We start from the raw sequence: 17,233 nt of genomic DNA, 5'->3' as shown, positions 1-17,233 counted from the left end.
CAGTTTTTTTTCTATTTGAGCTTTACTTTTTTGGTCCATGAGTGCAATGATGATGTGATGATCGGAGGAGCATGCTTTCCTCCTTTTCTCTGGCACCTTGTCGCTCTTCGGCACTCACCCCACAGTAAAGAACTGCCTCATCTCCTGCCGTCGGGACCTCATCAGCTGCTTGTACTCCCCAATGCGCAGCTTCTTGCCGTCCACAATGCAGGTGCGCTTTGGCCGGGGCTTGTACTTGTAGTTAGGATACTTCTCTAGGTGGATCTTGCTCAGCCGCGCTTGTTCTTCATAGTATGGTTGTTTTTCTTGATTTGTCATAGATTTCCAACGGGAACCTGCAAATAATGAAATGTGTATAAAAAACAAAACTGAAAAGAGGCTAAAAACATAAATAATAAGGACTAAGGATATGTGAAACACGAGGCCCGGAGGTGCCGCCACCTTGAGTCGTCAAAGATGCTCCGGGGACCTGAACAGTCTTCAGCGTCTTAAGAAAAGACAATTGGATCATCGCCCCTGCTATATTGAAATGCTAATTCCACATGAATACAACGTCTTCTGCCACAAATGACTTTTACCAAGGTTTCTAGTCTTGAAGGTGCATGTTGATGAACTCAAGGCTATGCAAGTTGATGCAGATTCCCGGGATCAGCGCCCTTTACCCTCAGCCTTGAACCATTCTGACAGTGAATGGCTGATTACCATTGACTGTGCTGATTAAAATATTCTGAATACATCCTAAAAGCCTTATTCTGTGGGAAATAATACAAGGCACGAGCAAATGACAGACCTGTGGTGAAACATGACAAAATGTGAGCTTTGTCTGCATCTTACACACCCATCTTGTCTAAGGTGAGGAAGACATCTGGGCTTTAGCTGAGCCGCAACGTCCAGAAGCTGCTGAAGGCAGGGATGGAAAATGAAAGGAAATGTCCACTTGGGAGGGAGTGTCGACACGGGTGGGAATGTTGGTCCGGGAAGGTGCGCGGCACGGAACATTGGCATGGTAGGGAGTGTTGGCCTGGGAAGGAGCATCAGCATGGTAGGGAGTGTTGGCCTGGGAAGGAGCATCGGCGCAGGAGGGAGCATCGGCATGGCAGGGAGTGTTAGCCTGGGAAGGAGCATTGGCATGGCAGGGAGTGTTGGCCTGGGAAGGAGCATCGGCGCAGGAGGGAGCATCGGCATAGTAGGGAGTGTTGGCCTTGGAAGGAGCGTCAGCGCAGGAAGGGGGGGGAGCGCCAGTTCGGGTAAGAGCGTTCGGGTGGTAGCGTTTGTGCTGGAGAGTGTCGGTATGGGTAAGAGCTGGTATTGGATGGAGCATCGGTGCAGTATTGAGCGTTAGCGCTGGTGAGAGCGTTGAGGCGGGAGGGCGTGTCTGCCCAGGAGGGCGTGTCTGCCCAGGAGGGCGTGTCTGCCCAGGAGGGCGTGTCTGCCCAGGAGGGAGTGTCTGTCCAGGAGGGAGTGTCTGTCCAGGAGGGAGTGTCTGTCCAGGAGGGAGTGTCTGCCCAGGAGGGAGCGTCGGTGCGGGTGGGAGCGTCTGTACGGGTGGGAGCGTCTGTGCGGGTTGGAGTGTCCATACAGGAGGGCATGAGGGGTCACATGTGGAAGAAATGAGTGAGGAGCTCACGCGGCTGCCATATTACACCTTCACTCCGCCAGTTCTCTATATATTGATCAGCTTTGAAATTACACCATTATTTCTAAGCCACGTAGATTGTGATTGAAGCGGTGCAGGCCGCCATTAGATTTACCTGGGAGCTGCTCTCGGCTGATCCACCGGATCCCTGCCGCATGCACTGACCGCTCTGAGAGGCGGCACCTCCATGCGCAGGGTATGAAGCCAGTCATGGGGCCGCACAGAGGACCAGACCTCTTTACACGACGGCAGCTGGTTGTGAAAACGTCGCTGCTCTCGCTGCATCCAGTAAATGGACATGCGGCTGATGTGGTAAATACCAGCTGTGCACAGAGCGGTGGAGAGCGCGGGGATGGCTGGGCACGGAGCAGTGGAGAGTGCGTGAATGGCCGGGCACGGAGCAGTGGAGAGTGCGTGAATGGCCGGGCACGGAGCGGTGGAGAGCGCGGGGATGGCCGGGCACGAAGCAGTGGAGAGTGCGTGAATGGCCGGGCACGGAGCGGTGGAGAGTGCGTGAATGGCCGGGCACGGAGCAGTGGAGAGCGCGGGGATGGCCGGGCACGGAGCGGTGGAGAGCACGGGGATGGCCGGTTACGGAGCGGTGGAGAGCGCGGGGATGGCTGGGCACGGAGCAGTGGAGTGTGCGTGAATGGCCGGGCACGGAGCAGTGGAGAGTGCGTGAATGGCCGGGCACGGAGCGGTGGAGAGCGCGGGGATGGCCGGTTACGGAGCGGTGGAGAGCGCGGGGATGGCCGGGCACGGAGCAGTGGAGAACGCAGGGATGGCCGGGCACGGAGCGGTGGAGAGCGTGGGGATGGCCGGTTACGGAGCGGTGGAGAGCGCGGGGATGGCCGGGCACGGAGCGGTGGAGAGCGCGGGGATGGCTGGGCACGGAGCTGTGGAGAGCGCGGGGATGGCCGGTTACGGAGCGGTGGAGAGCGCGGGGATGGCCGGGCACGGAGCGGTGGAGAGCGTGGGGATGGCCGGGCACGGAGCGGTGGAGAGCGCGGGGATGGCCGGGCACGGAGCGGTGGAGAACGCGGGGATGGCCGGGCACGGAGCGGTGGAGAGCGCGGGGATGGCCGGGCCGCGGGGATGGCTGGGCACGGAGCGGTGGAGAGCGCGGGGATGGCCGGGCACGGAGCGGTGGAGAGCGCGGGGATGGCCGGGCACGGAGCGGTGGAGAGCGCGGGGATGGCCGGTTACGGAGCGGTGGAGAGCGCGGGGATGGCCGGTTACGGAGCGGTGGAGAGCGCGGGGATGGCCGGTTACGGAGCGGTGGAGAGCGCGGGGATGGCCGGGCACGGAGCGGTGGAGAGCGCGGGGATGGCTGGGCACGGAGCTGTGGAGAGCGCGGGGATGGCCGGTTACGGAGCGGTGGAGAGCGCGGGGATGGCCGGGCACGGAGCGGTGGAGAGCGCGGGGATGGCCGGGCACGGAGCGGTGGAGAGCGCGGGGATGGCCGGTTACGGAGCGGTGGAGAGCGCGGGGATGGCCGGTTATGGAGCGGTGGAGAGCGCGGGGATGGCCGGTTACGGAGCGGTGGAGAGCGCGGGGATGGCCGGGCACGGGTCGCTCTGGATCAGGAGTCTTATCCGGGCGGCTGTCACTCCAGGATACAAGGAGCAATGATCCAGCAGAAGGATGGAGAGCAGCTTCTGGAGCGGAGCCATGAGCCCAGACATTGCCCAGCTCCAGAATAAGCTTTTCCAGGCACGGCCATGTCCCTCATTATCCCATGTCACGCGGACTTGGCGGCAGCCGCACTAAATGATGGAACGCTATTAAATAACATTCAAATGCCTCCATTTTGCATATGTAACACTCAATTAAAATAACTTTGGAGGATTCTGGCAAACAGACTAATCCCCTCATTACTCCGCGCTGTCTAAATATATTCAGCTTTATGAATGTAACAAAGTGACTTATTTAACAAGGTGTCGGTGCCTCTGCCCAGCCCTGGAAACAGCTGCACGGCCGGCCTGACACGCGTGGGAGCAGGGACACCGCCACATGTTTATCTTCTACGGCTTTTCCTCAAAATCTAATGACAGAACTGACATTATCCAGAGCCTGCCGAGGGACTGACGTAGGGTATGTGCCCGGCTGCCCCCACACGAGAACCAAGCCATGGTGCCCGGAGCACGACGCCCGATCCTGCAGCTCTGGATGTGACTGGAGTAAAATGCTAGAATTGTGACCAGCATAAGCGGAGGACAGACATCTGTTCCCAGCCCTCATACTCGGGAGCAGGCTCTTCAGGAGCAGGCTCTTCAGGAGGTGACCGGCTCCATCTCTTACTCACCCAGGATTTTACTAATGTTGGAGTTGTGCATGTCGGGAAACGCCTGCAGGATTTTCCTTCGTTCATCTTTTGCCCAAACCATGAAAGCGTTCATTGGTCGTTTGATGTGCGGCTCGTTGCTGCTCCGTCCTCGGGCGTCCCTGTAGACTCGTGCCTCCACCACTGTGGTGCCCCCTGTCAGATAAAAGCCATCATAACCACTGAACAATCACACATTATCAGTAATATCCCATCATTTCATGGGAATGCTGAGTCAGAAACATTGCTGAACTACAACTACCAGCAGACACACAGCATCATCATTGACAGGAGTCTGTCATTCTGTTGGGTTATCGAATGTTTGCCTAAAGGAATTCTGTACCAGAAGGTTCCTGCGTGAAGTTCCCAGCACCGGACCCTATGACAAACCCTCCAGCACATCCGCTGGCCGAGTCCTGATTTAATTGGCTGTTAGCGGCTGATCCGCTTCACTCATAGAAGAGGTTTCCTGCCGTCAGCGACTTGTTGATTTTCTTGTTGTTTGGATGTGCGGCTGGACGCACCGTGAGCATCGCTCTGCCATATGTCAGTGCACAAAGTATCTCGCCGGAGCCCTCTGTGGTCTCCGAGAACGGCTTTCATCTGAGTTTTAAAGGAGCTAATGACTGCGGTGGCTGCTGCATGTGGCTGGTGGTAAAATGAAGGAAACTCTACCCGGCCCCTGTCTAGAAGCTGCCATCCACCTCCCCCTCCCCGTCTGAGCGGCCGCACAACTTTACTTCTTACTAAATTGCATAAACTTCACTTCTCTGCCGGTTTATATTGATGAAGCCATGAACACAACTCTGCTTTATGTCACACAGCATCTCCTTGTCCTATGTGTAGACCCACTGGAAGGCGTCTGCCGCTTCTATATATATAGCTGTTGTGCTTTCTTGGTCTGACAACTTGTTGTGGTCTCGCCCATTGCTATAATGAAATCTTTGTCTTTGCATTTTCCTTTCCTATGATACTTTATGTAAAAAGGGAAAACCCACAAACTGCCCACAGCCACTATAAATACTCGACAATCGGGACATTCTCTTCACCGCTGCAAAGTGCAAAATCATTAATATGGAAAAGTATTATCAAGCAGATATTATTTTTATATGCGCACAAAACCTTGGTGGGATGGTACAGCTAGCGGAGAGTACAGCGCCAGCAAACAACTGTGGTCCTCTCAATGCCCGTGTGTGCCGGAGAGGAGGGGACGGGAGACGGAGGGGACGGGGGACGGGGGACGGAGCCTGAGGGGACGGGGGCCGGAGCCTGAGGGGACGGGGGCCTGAGCCTGAGGGGACGGGGGCCTGAGCCTGAGGGGACGGGGGCCGGAGCCTGAGGGGACGGGGGCCGGAGCCTGAGGGGACGGGGGCCGGAGCCTGAGGGTACGGGGGCCGGAGCCTGAGGGTACGGGGGCCGGAGCCTGATGGGACGAGGGCCGGAGAAGGAGGGGACGAGGGCCTGAGCCTGAGGGGACGGGGGCCTGAGCCTGAGGGGACTTGGGCCCTGAGCCTGAGGGGACGGGAGCCTGAGGGGACGGGGGCCTGAGCCTGAGGGGGCGGGGGCCTGAGCCTGAGGGGACGGGGGCCTGAGCCTGAGGGGACGGGGGCCGGAGCCTGAGGAGACGGGGGCCGGAGCCTGAGGGGACGGGGGCCGGAGCCTGATGGGACGAGGGCCAAAGAAGGAGGGGACGGGGGCCTGAGCCTGAGGGGACGGGAGCCTGAGCCTGAGGGGACGGGAGCCTGAGCCTGAGGGGACGGGGGCCTGAGCCTGAGGGGGCGGGGGCCGGAGAAGGAGGGGACGGGGGCCTGAGCCTGAGGGGGCGGGGGATGGAGCCTGAGGGGACGAGGGCCGGAGAAGGAGGGGACGAGGGCCGGAGAAGGAGGGGACGAGGGCCTGAGCCTGAGGGGACGGGGGCCTGAGCCTGAGGGAACGAGGGCCTGAGCCTGAGGGGATGAGGGCCAGAAATCGTCTCCTTCTGATCACTCTATAACCTGCAACTGTGTGTGTACCCTGGCTCCACAAAACGTCTACCATAGACACCTGAATAGAGTGCACTGTGTTCTGCAGCAGCTGAGGTGTGTGCTATGAGGTTCTGCAGCAACTGAGGTATCTATGAGGTTCTGCAGCAGCTGAGGTGTCTATGAGGTTCTGCAGCAGCTAAGGTGTGTGCTGTGAGGTTCTGCAGCAGCTTTTGGCTGATTTTTATGAGCAGCAGCTGAGGTGTCTCATGAGGTTCTGCAGCAGCTGTGGGTGTATTTTGACACTTTCCATTGAGGTATAGCTGCACAATATTAGAAGCTGCAGATTACATGTGCACACAACCCGGGACCAGTTCCTACATTACTCTCCGCTCAGCGTTGGCCGATAATAATTGCTGTCCACAGGCCAAAAACATGAAGAAAACCATGAAATACTGATGGAACGTTGTGATTAAAGCGACTGATACAGCGATTTCCACATCACTTGTAAGAAGTCACCATCTATTCATGAGCCTTATGTATGTAAGTTTTATGGCTTGAAAAAGGCCCCTTGTCAGCCGAAACGTTATTGCATTTTTTCTTTTGTATGCTGGGACAAATAAGATTGATAACAGAGAGGAGCTTCTCACTGCCTTGGATTTCCTTGGATTTTAATCTATTAATGAGTGGCACTTCTAACTTGTGGCCCCCTGTATGAAGACATCACCTTGTATCCCCCTCTCCCTGTATGGTGACATCACCTTGTATCCCCCTCTCCCTGTATGGTGACATCACCTTGTATCCCCCTCTCCCTGTATGACATCACCTTGTATCCCCCTCTTCCCGTATGAGGACGTCACCTTGTATCCCCCTCTCCCTGTATGGTGACATCACCTTGTATCCCCCTCTCCCCGTATGATGACATCACCTTGTATCCCCCTCTTCCTGTATGGTGACATCACCTTGTATCCCCCTCTCCCCGCATGACATCACCTTGTGTCTCCCTCTCCCAGTATGAGGACGTCACCTTGTACCCCCCTCTTCCTGTATGCTGTCACCTTGTATCCCCCTCTCCCCGTATGACGTCACCTTGTATCCCCCTCTCCCTGTATGATGACGTCATCTTGTATCCCCCTCTTCCTGTATGCTGTCACCTTGTATCCCCCTCTCCCCGTATGACGTCACCTTGTGTCTCCCTCTACCCGTATGATGACATCATCTTGTATCTCCCTCTTCCTGTATGAAGACGTCACCTTGTGTCTCCCTCTCCCCGTATGATGTCACTTTGTGTCTCCCTCTCCCCGTATGACGTCACCTTGTGTCCCCCTCTCCCTGTATGATGACGTCATCTTGTATCCCCCTCTTCCTGTATGCTGTCACCTTGTATCCCCCTCTCCCCGTATGACGTCACCTTGTGTCTCCCTCTCCCCGTATGATGTCACTTTGTGTCTCCCTCTCCCCGTATGACGTCACCTTGTATCCCCCTCTCCCCGTATGACGTCACCTTGTATCCCCCTCTCCCCGTATGACGTCGCTTTGTATCCCCCTCTCCCCGTATGACGTCGCTTTGTATCCCCCTCTCCCCGTATGACGTCGCTTTGTATCCCCCTCTCCCCGTATGACGTCGCTTTGTATCCCCCTCTCCCCGTATGACGTCACCTTGTATCCCCCTCTCCCCGTATGACGTCGCTTTGTATCCCTCTCTGAGCACTTACCCTTCTGGATCCACATTTGTGATCTACAGATCCTCTGATCTTTCTGCCACCATTTTCCTTAGGATCTGGTGTTTCTTGTGACACTACATTTCCATTGGGATTTGTATATTTTCCAGACGTGTCTGATCTGTTTTGTTTGTTCCTTACAATAAGCGCAAATGAGCGCAGGTAAATCTCAATCCCCTACAAAAAGTGACTGAGGATATAACAGCAGCCAAGAGGAGCCGCTGGAGCTCCGCCATATTCCTGCAGCCGTCACTCACTGCTGGGTCCTGGTGGCCACTACTCACCTTCTGCGTCCTCTGGTCTGGTCAGATCGATCACCCCCGGGCCCAGCTTTCCATCTTCACTGGGCTTCCCTGATAACTGTGCACTGATATTGTCATAATGCGTCCTCTCCTGGGGAAGAGAAGCAATGTTACCATGCTGCAGAATCCCGTGCCATTTTCCCTGTACCCCACAGCGCCTCCCACCCCACCCGTGACCAGAACGGAGAAGGGGTTAATAGAGGTGACATCTTTTCTTGGGGAAGTGTTCACATTGTATCATCAACTGCAAACATTATCACTGCCAATTACACATAAGCTTCTGTAGATGAGTGCTGATATGACACATGACGTGTGCCGGTATGATATGTCGTGTGCAGGTGTGACGTGTGCAGGTGTGACGGTATGACATGTGTTGTGTGACGTGTGCTGGTATGATGTGACGTGTGCAGGTGTGACGTGTGCAGGTGTCTCGTGTGCCGGTATGACATGTGTTGTGTGACGTGTGCCGGTATGACATGTGTTGTGTGACGTGTGCCGGTATGATGTGACGTGTGCTGGTGTGATGTGACGTGTGCCGGTATGATGTGACGTGTGCTGGTATGATGTGACGTGTGCAGGTGTGACGTGTGCAGGTGTCTCGTGTGCCGGTATGACATGTGTTGTGTGACGTGTGCCGGTATGATGTGTGCCGGTATGATGTGGCGTGTGCTGATATGATGTGGCGTGTGCTGGTATGATGTGACGTGTGCCGGTATGGCGTGTGCAGGTGTCTCGTGTGCCGGTATGACATGTGTTGTGTGACGTGTGCCGGTATGACGTGTGCCGGTATGATGTGACGTGTGCTGGTATGATGTGATGTGTGCAGGTGTGACGTGTGCAGGTGTCTCGTGTGCCGGTATTACATGTGTTGTGTGACGTGTGCCGGTATGACGTGTGCCGGTATGATGTGACGTGTGCTGGTATGATGTGACGTGTGCAGGTGTGACGTGTGCAGGTGTCTCATGTGCCGTTATGACATGTGTTGTGTGACGTGTGCCGGTATGATGTGACGTGTGCTGGTATGATGTGGCGTGTGCTGTTATGATGTGGCGTGTGCTGGCATGATGTGACGTGTGCCGGTATGGCGTGTGCAGGTGTCTCGTGTGCCGGTATGACATGTGTTGTGTGACGTGTGCCGGTATGACGTGTGCCGGTATGATGTGACGTGTGCTGGTATGATGTGACGTGTACAGGTGTGACGTGTGCAGGTGTCTCGTGTGCCGGTATGACATGTGTTGTGTGACGTGTGCCGGTATGATGTGACGTGTGCTGGTATGATGTGACGTGTGCAGGTGTGACGTGTGCAGGTGTCTCGTGTGCCGGTATGACATGTGTTGTGTGACGTGTGCCGGTATGACGTGTGCTGGTATGATGTGACGTGTGCAGGTGTGACGTGTGCAGGTGTCTCATGTGCCGTTATGACATGTGTTGTGTGACGTGTGCCGGTATGATGTGACGTGTGCAGGTGTGACGTGTGCAGGTGTCTCGTGTGCCGGTATGACATGTGTTGTGTGACGTGTACCGGTATGATGTGTGCCGGTATGATGTGACGTGTGCCGGTATGATGTGTGCCGGTATGATGTGGCGTGTGCTGGTATGATGTGGCGTGTGCTGGTATGATGTGGCGTGTGCTGGTATGATGTGACGTGTGCAGGTGTCTCGTGTGCCGGTATGACATGTGTTGTGTGACGTGTGCCGGTATGACGTGTGCCGGTATGATGTGACGTGTGCTGGTATGATGTGACGTGTGCAGGTGTGACGTGTGCAGGTGTCTCGTGTGCCGGTATGACATGTGTTGTGTGACGTGTGCCGGTATGATGTGGCGTGTGCTGGTATGATGTGGCGTGTGCTGGTATGATGTGACGTGTGCAGGTGTCTCGTGTGCCGGTATGACATGTGTTGTGTGACGTGTGCCGGTATGACGTGTGCCGGTATGATGTGACGTGTGCTGGTATGATGTGACGTGTGCAGGTGTCTCATGTGCCGTTATGACATGTGTTGTGTGACGTGTGCCGGTATGATGTGACGTGTGCTGTTATGATGTGGCGTGTGCTGGCATGATGTGACGTGTGCCGGTATGATGTGGCGTGTGCTGTTATGATGTGGCGTGTGCTGGCATGATGTGACGTGTGCCGGTATGGCGTGTGCAGGTGTCTCGTGTGCCGGTATGACATGTGTTGTGTGACGTGTGCCGGTATGACGTGTGCCGGTATGATGTGACGTGTGCTGGTATGATGTGATGTGTACAGGTGTAACGTGTGCAGGTGTCTCGTGTGCCGGTATGACATGTGTTGTGTGACGTGTGCCGGTATGACGTGTGCTGGTATGATGTGACGTGTGCAGGTGTCTCATGTGCCGTTATGACGTGTTGTGTGACGTGTGCCGGTATGATGTGGCGTGTGCTGGTATGATGTGACGTGTGCAGGTGTGACGTGTGCAGGTGTCTCGTGTGCCGGTATGACATGTGTTGTGTGACGTGTACCGGTATGATGTGACGTGTGCCGGTATGATGTGTGCCGGTATGATGTGGCGTGTGCTGGTATGATGTGGCGTGTTCTGGTATGATGTGGCGTGTGCTGGTATGATGTGGCGTGTTCTGGTATGATGTGACGTGTGCAGGTGTCTCGTGTGCCGGTATGACATGTGTTGTGTGACGTGTGCCGGTATGACGTGTGCCGGTATGATGTGACGTGTGCCGGTATGATGTGTGCCGGTATGATGTGACGTGTGCTGGTATGATGTGACGTGTGCAGGTGTGACATGTGCAGGTGTCTCGTGTGCCGGTATGACATGTGTTGTGTGACGTGTGCCGGTATGATGTGTGCCGGTATGATGTGACGTGTGCTGGTATGATGTGATGTGTACAGGTGTAACGTGTGCAGGTGTCTCGTGTGCCGGTATGACATGTGTTGTGTGACGTGTGCCGGTATGACGTGTGCTGGTATGATGTGACGTGTGCAGGTGTCTCATGTGCCGTTATGACGTGTTGTGTGACGTGTGCCGGTATGATGTGGCGTGTGCTGGTATGATGTGACGTGTGCAGGTGTGACGTGTGCAGGTGTCTCGTGTGCCGGTATGACATGTGTTGTGTGACGTGTACCGGTATGATGTGTGCCGGTATGATGTGACGTGTGCCGGTATGATGTGTGCCGGTATGATGTGGCGTGTGCTGGTATGATGTGGCGTGTTCTGGTATGATGTGGCGTGTGCTGGTATGATGTGGCGTGTTCTGGTATGATGTGACGTGTGCAGGTGTCTCGTGTGCCGGTATGACATGTGTTGTGTGACGTGTGCCGGTATGACGTGTGCCGGTATGATGTGACGTGTGCCGGTATGATGTGTGCCGGTATGATGTGACGTGTGCTGGTATGATGTGACGTGTGCAGGTGTGACATGTGCAGGTGTCTCGTGTGCCGGTATGACATGTGTTGTGTGACGTGTGCCGGTATGATGTGTGCCGGTATGATGTGACGTGTGCTGGTATGATGTGACGTGTACAGGTGTGACATGTGCAGGTGTCTCGTGTGCCGGTATGACATGTGTTGTGTGACGTGTGCCGGTATGATGTGTGCCGGTATGATGTGACGTGTGCTGGTATGATGTGACGTGTGCCGGTATGGCGTGTGCCGGTATGATGTGTGCCGGTATGATGTGACGTGTGCCGGTATGGCGTGTGCCAGTATGATGTGACGTGTGCTGGTATGATGTGACGTGTACAGGTGTGACATGTGCAGGTGTCTCGTGTGCCGGTATGACATGTGTTGTGTGACGTGTACCGGTATGATGTGTGCCGGTATGATGTGACGTGTGCCGGTATGATGTGTGCCGGTATGATGTGGCGTGTGCTGGTATGATGTGGCGTGTGCTGGTATGATGTGACGTGTGCAGGTGTCTCGTGTGCCGGTATGACATGTGTTGTGTGACGTGTGCCGGTATGACGTGTGCCGGTATGATGTGACGTGTGCTGGTATGATGTGACGTGTGCAGGTGTGACGTGTGCAGGTGTCTCGTGTGCCGGTATGACATGTGTTGTGTGACGTGTGCCGGTATGATGTGGCGTGTGCTGGTATGATGTGGCGTGTGCTGGTATGATGTGACGTGTGCAGGTGTCTCGTGTGCCGGTATGACATGTGTTGTGTGACGTGTGCCGGTATGACGTGTGCCGGTATGATGTGACGTGTGCTGGTATGATGTGACGTGTGCAGGTGTCTCATGTGCCGTTATGACATGTGTTGTGTGACGTGTGCCGGTATGATGTGACGTGTGCTGTTATGATGTGGCGTGTGCTGGCATGATGTGACGTGTGCCGGTATGATGTGGCGTGTGCTGTTATGATGTGGCGTGTGCTGGCATGATGTGACGTGTGCCGGTATGGCGTGTGCAGGTGTCTCGTGTGCCGGTATGACATGTGTTGTGTGACGTGTGCCGGTATGACGTGTGCCGGTATGATGTGACGTGTGCTGGTATGATGTGATGTGTACAGGTGTAACGTGTGCAGGTGTCTCGTGTGCCGGTATGACATGTGTTGTGTGACGTGTGCCGGTATGACGTGTGCTGGTATGATGTGACGTGTGCAGGTGTCTCATGTGCCGTTATGACGTGTTGTGTGACGTGTGCCGGTATGATGTGGCGTGTGCTGGTATGATGTGACGTGTGCAGGTGTGACGTGTGCAGGTGTCTCGTGTGCCGGTATGACATGTGTTGTGTGACGTGTACCGGTATGATGTGACGTGTGCCGGTATGATGTGTGCCGGTATGATGTGGCGTGTGCTGGTATGATGTGGCGTGTTCTGGTATGATGTGGCGTGTGCTGGTATGATGTGGCGTGTTCTGGTATGATGTGACGTGTGCAGGTGTCTCGTGTGCCGGTATGACATGTGTTGTGTGACGTGTGCCGGTATGACGTGTGCCGGTATGATGTGACGTGTGCCGGTATGATGTGTGCCGGTATGATGTGACGTGTGCTGGTATGATGTGACGTGTGCAGGTGTGACATGTGCAGGTGTCTCGTGTGCCGGTATGACATGTGTTGTGTGACGTGTGCCGGTATGATGTGTGCCGGTATGATGTGACGTGTGCTGGTATGATGTGATGTGTACAGGTGTAACGTGTGCAGGTGTCTCGTGTGCCGGTATGACATGTGTTGTGTGACGTGTGCCGGTATGACGTGTGCTGGTATGATGTGACGTGTGCAGGTGTCTCATGTGCCGTTATGACGTGTTGTGTGACGTGTGCCGGTATGATGTGGCGTGTGCTGGTATGATGTGACGTGTGCAGGTGTGACGTGTGCAGGTGTCTCGTGTGCCGGTATGACATGTGTTGTGTGACGTGTACCGGTATGATGTGTGCCGGTATGATGTGACGTGTGCCGGTATGATGTGTGCCGGTATGATGTGGCGTGTGCTGGTATGATGTGGCGTGTTCTGGTATGATGTGGCGTGTGCTGGTATGATGTGGCGTGTTCTGGTATGATGTGACGTGTGCAGGTGTCTCGTGTGCCGGTATGACATGTGTTGTGTGACGTGTGCCGGTATGACGTGTGCCGGTATGATGTGACGTGTGCCGGTATGATGTGTGCCGGTATGATGTGACGTGTGCTGGTATGATGTGACGTGTGCAGGTGTGACATGTGCAGGTGTCTCGTGTGCCGGTATGACATGTGTTGTGTGACGTGTGCCGGTATGATGTGTGCCGGTATGATGTGACGTGTGCTGGTATGATGTGACGTGTACAGGTGTGACATGTGCAGGTGTCTCGTGTGCCGGTATGACATGTGTTGTGTGACGTGTGCCGGTATGATGTGTGCCGGTATGATGTGACGTGTGCTGGTATGATGTGACGTGTGCCGGTATGGCGTGTGCCGGTATGATGTGTGCCGGTATGATGTGACGTGTGCCGGTATGGCGTGTGCCAGTATGATGTGACGTGTGCTGGTATGATGTGACGTGTGCCGGTATGGCGTGTGCCGGTATGATGTGTGCCGGTATGATGTGACGTGTGCCGGTATGGCGTGTGCCAGTATGATGTGACGTGTGCCGGTATGACGTGTGCCGGTATGATGTGTGCCGGTATGATGTGACGTGTGCCGGTATGGCGTGTGCCGGTATGATGTGTGCCGGTATGATGTGACGTGTGCTGGTATGATGTGACGTGTGCCGGTATGATGTGTGCCGGTATGGCGTGTGCCGGTATGATGTGTGCTGGTATGATGTGACGTGTGCCGGTATGACGTGTGCCGGTATGACGTGTGCCGGTATGACGTGCCGTGTGCAGGTTGTGTATGGGCAGTATTTGCTGTGGGCTTCTGCGTCGTACCACAGTGTTGCACATGTCACAGGGAGGGCGATCTCAGCATTTTGGTAAAGGGATTTTCTGTTTGTATGTAGCTAAGATGTAATTTTTCAGTCTCTGCTAATTAGGATACTTTGTGGTCTTATGTTTCACCATTTATATGACCTGTGCTTGCTGTCTGTGAATGAGGATTCCTGTCTACATCCACAATAATCCCATCTAAGGCTTACAGTTATTAGTGTAATGAAGCTTTGTGTGCAGGGCGTGCGGTGGGTGCAGGGCGTGCGGTGTGTGCAGGGCGTGCGGTGGGTGCAGGGCGTGCGGCGTGTGCAGGGCGTGCGGCGTGTGCAGGGCGCGCGGCGGGTGCAGGGCGCTCGGCGGGTGCAGGGCGCGCGGCGGGTGCAGGGCGCGCGGCGGGTGCAGGGCGCGCGGCGGGTGCAGGGCGCTCGGCGGGTGCAGGGCGCGCGGCGGGTGCAGGACCAGCTGTTGGTGCCGTGGGACCCTCTAGTGTTAAGGGAACAAGATGATTTTCAGCACCCAAGTCCCAGGAGATAACCGGGAGGGGTCCGGAGGGGGCAGAGTAATCTGGAGGGACGGAGCGGTCGGGGGCTTTTCTGAGTGCAGCTTCTGATATTCCGATCCTTGCTGGGCAGAAGTCTCAGTACTGAGTGCACGCGGAGCCCCCGGCAGGAGCATGTAGGTAATGGACTGCTGGCTGTCACGCGGTGCTGACTAGAGGCCGATATGTGTGAATCCCTGATAGGTGGCTGGTTTATGTGGCAGGAGGGTATCCTCGCCCTATAAGTAGAAGCCCTGGTGGTGCAGGGGACGTCTGCCACGTGTTAGTGGAGGACGCCTGTAACTTTCAGCTTATGGCTCTGTTCACACTTCAGATCTCTTCAGTGTCTGACTATAAAACGAAACCCTTTAAAACACCCAAAAAAGTAAATAAGGAATTACCGGGATCGTGCTGTAGATCCCTGCGTGAAGACTCTGCAGAAAGCGCTGCTGCCTGTGCTGTGCTGCGCTGCGCGGGGGCCGACGGCCACATGAAACCTCTTCAATTGTTATCATTAATTTATTGTTTGTGTTTGGAGCGTGCGGCGACGGCGTTTTCCCTCTTGTCTTGTTGTTTCTTCTTCAGACAAAACGCAGCGCCGTGTCGTGCTCCGGAATAATGAGTCTGCGTCGTTCATTACTACAGAACAATATTACATGTCATGTCAGCTCCAATCTGCCGGCGCGAAGAAGCCGCTCTGAGCCTGGAGAACATCGCTGCCTTCATGTTACACCTAATCCATAATGCAGGAGCAAAGTGCTGATGGCGGCTCGTCTCATTGTGCGCTGACCCACTTCTGTGCCGCGCCGAGCACTTCAGAGACAAACGGGCAGAAGAGGGCCCAGAAATCAGCCGTTCAGAGGTGTCCCCCAACAATCAGGGGCCGTCACTTCCCAGTGCGATGTCTTAGTGTCAGTCTTCACTGAAAGCCGAGGAAGAGCCGAACACTGGCGAGTATCCACGCTAAATTGTGACACTGGCGACTGTCCGCGCTAAATTGTGACACTGGCGACTGTCCACACTAGATTGTGACACTGGCGACTGTCCGCGCTAAATTGTGACACTGGCGACTGTCCACGCTAGATTGTGACACTGGAGATTATCCACGCTAGATTGTGACACTGGCGACTGTCCGCGCTAAATTGTGACACTGGCGACTGTCCACACTAGATTGTGACACTGGAGATTATCCACGCTAGATTGTGACACTGGCGACTATCCACGCTAGATTGTGACACTGGCGACTGTCCACGCTAGATTGTGACACTGGAGACTATCCACGCTGGATTGTGACACTGGCGAGTATCCACGCTAGATTGTGACACTGGCGACTGTCCACGCTAGATTGTGACACTGGCGACTGTCCACGCTAGATTGTGACACTGGCGACTGTCCACGCTAGATTGTGACACTGGAGACTATCCACGCTAGATTGTGACACTGGAGACTATCCACGCTAGATTGTGACACTGGCGACTATCCACGCTAGATTGTGACACTGGCGACTGTCCACGCTAGATTGTGACACTGGAGACTATCCACGCTAGATTGTGACACTGGCGAGTATCCACACTAGATTGTGACACTGGCGACTGTCCACGCTATATTGTGACACTGGCGACTGTCCACGCTAGATTGTGACACTGGCGACTGTCCACGCTAGATTGTGACACTGGAGACTGTCCGCGCTAAATTGTGACACTGGCGACTGTCCGCGCTAAATTGTGACACTGGCGACTGTCCACACTAGATTGTGACACTGGAGATTATCCACGCTAGATTGTGACACTGGCGACTATCCACGCTAGATTGTGACACTGGCGACTGTCCACGCTAGATTGTGACACTGGAGACTATCCACGCTGGATTGTGACACTGGCGAGTATCCACGCTAGATTGTGACACTGGCGACTGTCCACGCTAGATTGTGACACTGGCGACTGTCCACGCTAGATTGTGACACTGGCGACTGTCCACGCTAGATTGTGACACTGGAGACTATCCACGCTAGATTGTGACACTGGAGACTATCCACGCTAGATTGTGACACTGGAGACTATCCACGCTAGATTGTGACACTGGAGACTATCCACGCTAGATTGTGACACTGGCGACTATCCACGCTAGATTGTGACACTGGCGACTGTCCACGCTAGATTGTGACACTGGAGACTATCCACGCTAGATTGTGACACTGGCGAGTATCCACACTAGATTGTGACACTGGCGACTGTCCACGCTATATTGTGACACTGGCGACTGTCCACACTAGATTGTGACACTGGAGATTATCCACGCTAGATTGTGACACTGGCGACTATCCACGCTAGATTGTGACACTGGCGACTGTCCACGCTAGATTGTGACACTGGAGACTATCCACGCTGGATTGTGACACTGGCGAGTATCCACGCTAGATTGTGACACTGGCGACTGTCCA

At 55.2% G+C, this 17,233-nt stretch overlaps 1 protein-coding gene across 11 annotated transcripts in view; it reads right to left on the bottom strand.

Annotated features, from left to right (window-relative positions):
- Positions 1 to 17,233, bottom strand: part of SOX6 (SRY-box transcription factor 6) — an 853,991-nt gene that overhangs the window by 6,618 nt on the left and 830,140 nt on the right. For all 11 annotated transcript variants that reach the window (XR_012727417.1, XM_075326979.1, XM_075326980.1 and 8 more), the window contains 3 exons: positions 7,926 to 8,034; positions 3,942 to 4,115; positions 119 to 335 (listed from right to left, as the gene is read on the bottom strand). Coding sequence is in view for 10 of the 11 variants with exons in the window: in XM_075326979.1 (XP_075183094.1) it covers positions 119 to 335; positions 3,942 to 4,115; positions 7,926 to 8,034 (500 nt within the window). In the remaining variant the exon portion in view is untranslated. The remainder of the gene's footprint in view (positions 1 to 118; positions 336 to 3,941; positions 4,116 to 7,925; positions 8,035 to 17,233) is intronic.

The sequence above is a fragment of the Anomaloglossus baeobatrachus genome, chromosome 10, assembly GCF_048569485.1.
Source record: "Anomaloglossus baeobatrachus isolate aAnoBae1 chromosome 10, aAnoBae1.hap1, whole genome shotgun sequence".
In the NCBI taxonomy this organism is placed as follows: Eukaryota; Metazoa; Chordata; class Amphibia; order Anura; family Aromobatidae; genus Anomaloglossus; species Anomaloglossus baeobatrachus.
This window is presented reverse-complemented; position numbering and strand designations above follow the sequence as displayed.